This window comes from Oppia nitens, unplaced genomic scaffold (genome assembly GCF_028296485.1).
Source record: "Oppia nitens isolate AA-2021 unplaced genomic scaffold, nextdenovo-longstitch-racon4-pilon3 scaffold20_pilon_pilon_pilon, whole genome shotgun sequence".
Classification (NCBI taxonomy): domain Eukaryota; kingdom Metazoa; phylum Arthropoda; class Arachnida; order Sarcoptiformes; family Oppiidae; genus Oppia; species Oppia nitens.
Genome location: NW_026533200.1, coordinates 1,036,305 through 1,045,452, shown reverse-complemented (window position 1 = coordinate 1,045,452; position 9,148 = coordinate 1,036,305). Strand labels below are relative to the sequence as shown.

The following is a 9,148-nucleotide window of genomic DNA, read 5'->3' as shown; positions in this document are numbered from 1 at the left end:
TAACATAATTAATTTATATTAAACCAATCATTCGAAAAGGATATCACTTTATATATGATTTTTTTGTTTTGTTTAATCCTTAAACCTGTTTATTAATATTTATTCTTAAATTATTTATTTTAGTAATACTTATATATTATTAATAACAGATTTTCATCAATAATCTATTTTTATAATTTATAATGTTTATTGTATATTAATGATAAATACATTAAATATAACGATAATTATATATATTATTTTTTATATCAAATTAAATTAATGTATTTAAGAGTTTATTTTTAAAAAAATTGTATATATTTTTATTATTAAAATTAATGATTGTATATAAAAACTACATTTTATGATTTTGTATTATTATTAGTAATAATTAGCAAATAAACTAATATTTAATTAATAATTAATATTTTATTCACCCGATTGATGAGCAAACAGTTTGAGGACTAACCAAAAATAAATACCAATATTAACTTAAATATATTTTTATTGATATTTTAAAAAAATAAATTCTATTGGTTTACTGTTTTTATTATTAATTAAGTTTTTTTAGAAAAAATTACATAAATAATATTTATTAATACAGTAATTGCTATAATGATCTTAAATACTAAATAAATAAATATTTTACTAAATTTTAATTGATTTATTAATAATTATTAAAAAAATATTATATTTATTTTATTAACATTCAATATATTATTTTTATGAATTAACAATTATTGTGATTATAATACTATATTATTAATTTATTTAATATATTTTTAAATAAATCTATTGATTAATTAAGAATCTATTATATATTTTAGAACATAATAACTAATAGTATAAATGAAAAATATTATAAATTCTTTAAATAATTATTTTTATTTTACTTATTTAATAAATTATCATTTTATATAGAATTAAATCAAATAAACTAATACTTAATTAATAAACATTTTATTAATATGCAATTTAATAACATTTTTAAAAAACAATATTTCTTGTTTAATAAATAAAACAATTAGAATATAATTATTGGTTTTGAAATTACAAAAAAACAAATTAATTAAAATAATTTAAGAGAATATTTTTTTAATGATAATTAAGACTCTATTTTCTAATTAAAATATTTATGGCAATCATAGACATCACATTTAAACCGATTAAATATTCAAATGTTTAGTACGATTGTGTTTTTGCAAACCATTAGATGTAAAATATATTTTTTGACAATTTTTATAATTGAATCGGAAATTTTGGTTCAATTGAATGATCTCTGGATATATGTTGTCGTAAACAATGATTTGTTGAAAATGTTTTCAAACACTTCTTATTAACAGAACAATGAAATCGTGGTTTAGATAAATGTATTAATTTGTGTTTATTATAAGCATTTTTCAATGAAAATATTTTTCCGCAATAATCAAAATCACATCGAAATTTTTTAAGTTTTAAATGAATTAACGTTTTATGCCATTTTAAATGACACATTCGTGTGTATATTTTGTTGCAATTATCATAATTACATTTAAACTTTTTATTATTCAAATGAACTGTAGATTTATGTTGATTTAAATCCCAATTTCTAGTCAATCTAGACAATCGTTGTAATCGCAAACATATTTAATATTTAAATGTTTAACACTTTTATGACGTATCAATGATGACTGCGTTTTGTATTTTTTATTACATTTATTACATTTAAATGGATCTTCAGATGAATGAATTAATTGATGGATAAATAATTGGTTTTCATTATAAGTTTTATACCGACATTTGGGCCAAAAACACGTGAATTACGTGCTATTATTATCCACACGTGTGTGGTTTTTGATGTCATAAAAGTCACTATAATCAGTGATTTTCATAGAAATGCAATCATTTAATTTAATATTCACTACATTTAAGCCATCAATTGTTTCACGCAATTTGTTATTAATTTGTTTTAAATTCAATGACAAACTTTTCAATTTATTTAATTTATTAATTAGTTTAATTAACTTCATAACTGTATTTTAAAAATAATATAACTTTAATATCAATAAAACACGTGTTTTTCTAAGATATTTAATTTATATTAAATCAAACACTAAATCACTTCATAATAAAGTATACATTTTGAATTTTAATTATAAATAATTAACAAATAAAACTATATATATAATTTAATTTATATATGTAAAATAACACATTTTTTTATAGAGATCATAGATAATAATAATAAATTGTATATTTATTTGATGTTTGCATTAATTTATACATAAACTGTAATATGAAATATTTTTTTAATACAATTATTATTTATAATTTCTATTCAATTAACTAAACTTATTTTATTTAATAATATTTGTATTTGTATTTAAATCCGTAAAACTGTTTAATAATTATTATATTTACTACTATTTACTTCAAATTAACATAAATACTGTATTTATATTATTGTAATTTTGTTAAAATATTGTAAAACAATTAATGTATATTTTTTTAATTTATGTTTAAAAATGATATTAATTGATTAAATTTAATAGTTTTCTATATTTATAATAAGTTTTTTATTTTTTGGTCAGTTGGTTGGACTAAATTGAAAGCCAGTAATATATATATATATATCAGGGTTAAGTAAGGGGGGGGGTATGGGGGGTAAGGCCAAAATACCCCCCCTAAGATCGAGAAATTGGAATTTTACCCCCCAGACTTTTTGACCAAATTGGAAAAATTGTCGCTTAAAAACGATGAGAAATGACCCACCCCCTAAAATTTCGGCGCCGAAGGCGCCGAAAATTTATTTGAAATTTATAAAAATTTTAATTTTAGTTGATACTATTTTAGTAAGTGTTTTTATGTTTTTAATATTTATAAGAATCTAATTATTGATTAAAAATAGTTAAAATAACGTTAAAACTCATCAAAAAATAACAATATTTTAATTAAAATAAACTAAAAAATTAAAAATTACCTATTTGTTGAAAAGAGTAATCATATTACAATTTAAATATAAGTTTAAGATAGTTTAAGATTGTTTAAGAAGTTAATAAAACAATAAATACTTATATTATAATTTTTTTATTAACAATTTTTTAAATTTGAACTAAAAAATTTGAAAATATTTTCAATTTTATACTTAATATAACTAAAAATTTAACGAAAATTGAGTTAAATAAGTAGTATTCAGTCAGTATTTGTATAAAAATAACATTTAAAAAATAAAAATATATAACAATATTATTTAAAAAATTAATTATGATAAAAGTTAAAAATTATTAAAATACTAAAAATAACCCATAGTGTATCATTAATGCTTTTATCAACTATTTTTAAATCTTAAATACATTATTTTATTTTTTGTTAAAATTTAAGTTTTTATTAATTTTTAAAATTTTTTTTAAAAAAAATATTTATTTTTTGTTAAAATTTAAGTTTTTGTTAATTTTTAAGTTTTTTTATATTTTTGGAAATTTTACCTATTTTCCTGGGAACTTATACGGGAATTTATGGGAATTTTATTGAATTTACATGGGAATATTCTGGAACTTAAGGAATTTTTTGGGAATTTTCTCTAGACCCCCCCCCTTGATTTTGGATTTTTGAAAAAATTGCCGTTTAAAAATGCAATAAAAATCTTACCCCACCCAATACCCCCCCCCCCCAAGATTTTTCGAGAATTTTGTAAATTTTACCCCGGTCTACCCCCCCCCCCCCCCTAAAATCCAAAACCTTGCTTAACCCTGATATATATATATATAGATTTTCATCTCTGGGAACGGTATCTGAAAACTGAAAAAAATTAATGAGTTTTCAATGATTTATTAATAATGATTTTTAAAAATATTATATTTATTTCTATTAACATTAATTGTATTATTATTATGAATTAACAATTATTATGTCTATAATACTGTATTATTAATTTATTTAATATATTTTTTAATAAACCAATTGATTAATTAAATATAATTTAAAACATAATAACTAATAGTATCAATGAAAAATATTATAAATTCATTAAATAATTGTTTTTATTTTATTTATTTAATAAATTATCATTTTATATAGAATTAGGTATAATTATTTTTAAAAAACATACTAAAAAATAAATCTAAAATTATTTAATGACAATAATATTTATGATAATTTAGTGAAGTCTTTTGTGAAAAACATTTATTACATTCAATGACTTCACATTTAAATGGTTTAATTCCTGAATGATTTCGTTGATGTTTTAAAAGATCAGATTTAATAGTAAATTGTTTGCCACAGTTATCGACATCACATTTGAATGGCTTTATATTCATATGAAGATATTGTTTATGTTGTCTTAATTGTTTTAAATTTGTAAAATATTTTCCACAGCTATTGTAATCACACTTGAATTCGGGTTCAATTGAATGATCTATTGATTTGTGTTGTCGTAAACAATGATTTGTTGTAAATGTTTTTAAACACTCGTTTACTGAACATTTAAATTGTTTTTTCTTCAAATGAGTTAATTTATGTATTTTATAATTGCCTTTTGATGCAAATGTTTTATTACAATATTCAACATCACATTTAAATAATTTTTGTTTCCAGTGTTCTTGAATTTCATGATATCTAATACCAGACTTTGTTTTAAATATTTTATTACAATTTTGATGAAAACATTTAAATTTTCTATTGAAATGTTCAATAGATTTATGTCGATATAAAAGTGAATTACCAGTAAAACTTTTGCCACAATCGTTGACATCGCAAACATATTTAATATTTAAATGTTTAGCACTTTTATGACAATTTAATGTTTTCTGTGTTTTGAATATTTTATTACAATTATTACAATTGAATGGTTTATTAGATGAATGAATCAATTGATGCATAAATAGTTTGCTTTCTTTATTAGTTTTATACCGACATTTAGGCCAAAAACACTTGAATCGCGTGTTATTATTGTTATCCACACGTGTGTTGTTGTTGTTGTCATAACAGTCACTATAATCAGTGATTTTCATAGAAATGCAATCATATGTTGTTTTAATAATCATTTCATTCAAGGCATCCATTGATTCACACAATTCATAGCATTTGTTATTAATTTGTTGTAATTTTAATGAAAAACATTTCAATTTATTCAATTTATTTAATTTATTATTAGTTTTGTTTAATAATAACTCCATTATTATTGTTTTAGAAAATTTCACTAAAATATATCAAATAAATACTATTGTGTTGTTTTGATAGCACATTGAAATCACACCAAACAATAAGTAAAATAGGAAACGGATCATATCACGATATATATAGATATATATATATATTTGTATTTAATCCTTAAACCTGTTGTAAATAATTATTATTACATTTTACTTTATTTATACTAATATACACTAATGTACAGGTGTTTTGATCACACATTTAAAATCACATCAAAAATATTTATCATAGAAAAAATTGATATCATTTTATATATTATTTTTTAAATCTTAAATCCTATTTATTATTTGTTTAGTACTTTTATGTTAAATGTTTTACAACTTTTTTATTTTGTTTTTTTTGTAAATAATATATTTTATTATAGTAATTATTATAATTATCATAAATATCAATTAAATAAAAAAATTTTAATTGATTTATTAATAATTATTTTTTTAAAAATATTTATTTTATAAACATTTATTGTATTAATATTATATCGTTTATGTTGTCGTAAATATTTTTAATTTGTAAAATATTTTCTACAGTTTGGGTTGGGTTCGGTTTGGGTTTAATTATCCTAAATATTAATTAAATAAAATAAAATTCAAGTTTTGATTGATTTATTAATAATTATTAAAAAAATATATTTTATTTATTTTATGAACATTCAATTGTATTAATATTGTTCATGAATTAACAATTACTTTTAATAAAAATAATATGAAAGCTATTACTGTATAATTTATTTATTGAATATTTTTTTTTAAATAAATCATTTGATTAATTAATTTTCTAATATATTTTAAAACATAATAAGTTTTAGTATAAATTAAAAAATATACATTAAATAATTATTTTATATACAATTAATTAGTAGATATATATATATATATATATATAATGAATTGTTGTAAAACAATTGTTTTACTGAACAATGAAATTGTTTTATTTAGTTTAAATAATTTTTTTATGTTTTATATTCACAAGTTTTTATTTCATTTTATTGATTATAAAAAATATTTAGTTGTCTTTTATTATTTTTGATTATTGTTGAGTTATTGACATAATTATAGTTTTAATTATATGATATAAAACATTTTTTTTTAATAAAATAAACAAATTTTCAAATAATTAATAACAAATTAGTTAAGTAATTTCATATTTAATTATAATAATATTAATGATTATAAAAAATTTATTATCAATAAATTAATAATAACTGTTATTATTTTTATTTAACAATTTTATTAAATAATAAAAATAAAAAATATTTTGTTTTGTTTTCTATTATTGTTGTTTTATTGACATAACTTTTTGAATCATTGAATAGTATTCGTACATAAATATTATTATTGTTTATTTAAATACATTATAATAATGTTTGCAAAATATATAGACAAAAAAATGATTTAATTAAATGAAATAAAAAACTAATAAAAATAATGACAATTTTGATATTAATTAACTAATTGATAATAAATAAATTTATGATATATTAAACTTCCCATAATTTGTGTTGTCATAAACAATGATTTGTTTTAATAATTTATATACTTTATATAAATATTAATCAATATGATATATATATATCTAATAATATTAAAATTAGTTAATTAGTTAATCATTATTGAGCTAATTGATGTAAAATATATTTATGATAATTTAAATTTTCATTTCTACTGAAAAATTTGTTACAGTTATTGACATCACATTTGAATGATTTAATAGCCGAATGTATTTGTCGATGTTGTGATAGATTAGATTTTTTACGAAATTGTTTGCCACAGTTATCGACATCACATTTGAATGGTTTTAAACCCAAATGAATAGTACGTTTGTGTTGATTCAAAGTAGTTTTACTAACAAATATTTTGTCACAATTTTTTAAATTGCATTTAAATTGCGATACAATTGAATGATCCCGTGATTTATGTTGTCGTAAACAATGATTTGTTGTAAAACTTTTTAAACAATCATTCACTGAACAATGATATTGTTTTTTCTTTAAATGTATTAATTTATGTAAATTATATGAACTTTTGTGTACAAACATTTGGCCGCAATAGTCGACATCACATTTGAATGATTTTTCTTTCAAATGCACTGCTTTTACATGATATCTTATATTATATATTTGAGTAAATGTTTTGTTACAATCAATATAATTACATTTAAATCGTCTATTAGAATGAATATTCAATTTATGATTTTTTAGATTACTTTTTGAATTAAAACTTTTGCCGCAATCATTGATATCACAAACAAATTTATTGTTGAAATGTACATAATTTTTATGGTTACTTAATTTATATGATACTGAAAATGTTTGATTACAATTATTAATATTACATTTATATGGCTTATGTAATGTATGAGTTGTTTTATGATAATCTAAATTTTGTTTATTATTAGCTGTAAACCGACATTTAGGCCAAAAACACTTGAATCGCGTGTTATTGTTGTTATCCACACGTGTGTTGTTGTTGTTGTTGTCATAACAGTCACTATAATCAGTGATTTTCATAGAAATACAATCATTTGTTGTAATATTCATTGAATTGAAGCCATCAATAGCTTCACACAAAACATCGCTATTTTCTAACAAACTATTTGTTTTAATATCAATACTATTGTGTAATGATTTCAATTCACTTAATATATTCAACATATACTTAATATTAACCAATTTATTATTTATTATATCCATTTCTTATTAATTATACTTATATTAAATAGTAATATTGGTTAGTATTGGTTAGTAATATTAAAATTAACAACAAATAGACAAAAACAATAGCAATAATAACAACAGATAACTACTAAATACAGATTTAAACAAACAAAGCAATAGTTTTGGCGCTTATATTATGTTTTTCATTAGCAATGGATATCAATATATCGATATAATTGATACTAAAACCGGTTTATTTTCTTTTAAAACAAACTACAGTTTTAGAATAGCTCTCTCTCTCTCTCTCTCTCTCTCTCTCTCTCTCTCTCTCTCTCTCTCTCTTACACACACACACCATAAACCATTATTATCACTTACATAATCAATTATTATTACTTTAGTTATAAACAAATTTATAAGTAAATAATTAATTATAAACAAAAAATAATCAGTTGTCTTTTATAATTATTGTATTATTAATCCATACATCTATAATAACATAACTTTTTGAATCATTGAATAACAATCATAGATAAGTATTATTATTGTTTATTTATATACAGTATAATAATGTATGAAAAACATATAAACAAATAAAAATTAGTTAATTAAAACTAATAAAAATAAGGATTTTTTAGTAAAAAAAGTTCTCTATAAAAGATTTTGTTGATGTTGTCATTAATAGATTAGAAAATAATTAATATTATAAAAAACTATTTAGTAGTAGACTAATTGTCAACTAATTGATGAAAAATATATTTATGATATTTTAAACTATCTTTTATTTTAAAAACTTTGTTGCAATTATTGACATCACATTTGAATGATTTAATTTCTGAATGTGTTAGTCGTCGATGTCGTAAAAAACTATTTTTAAGAGCAAATTGTTTGTCACAGTTATCGACATCACATTTGAATGGCTTTAAACCCAAATGAATGATAAGTTTGTGTCGATACAAACTTTTTGCAGTATAAAATATTTTTATACAATTATTGTAATCACAAGTAAATTGTGATTCAATTGAATGATCTATTGATTTGTGTTGAAGTAAACAACGATTTGTTGTAAAACTTTTCAAACACTTGTTTACTGAACAATGAAATTGTTTTTTCTTTAAATGTATTAATTTATGTAAATTATATTAACTTTTGTTTACAAACATTTGGCCGCAATAGTCGACATCACATTTGAATGGTTTTACTTTTAAATGCACTGCTTTTACATGATTTCTAATATCATATTTTTGAGTAAATGTTTTGTTACAATCAATATAATTACATTTAAATCGTATCATACAATGAATTTTAAAAATGAAATTTAGATTA

At 19.2% G+C, this 9,148-nt stretch overlaps 1 protein-coding gene across 1 annotated transcript; it reads right to left on the bottom strand.

The window, feature by feature from the left end:
- Positions 1 to 408: 408 nt before the first annotated feature.
- On the bottom strand, positions 409 to 7,411 carry LOC128953143 (zinc finger protein 678-like; the record flags this gene model as incomplete). The annotated part of the gene is made up of 5 exons (XM_054298618.1): positions 409 to 443; positions 4,148 to 4,298; positions 6,857 to 7,010; positions 7,203 to 7,254; positions 7,321 to 7,411. Coding segments are annotated over 5 exons (483 nt in total), but the record flags the coding sequence as incomplete, so codon positions are not given.
- Positions 7,412 to 9,148: the final 1,737 nt, after the last annotated feature.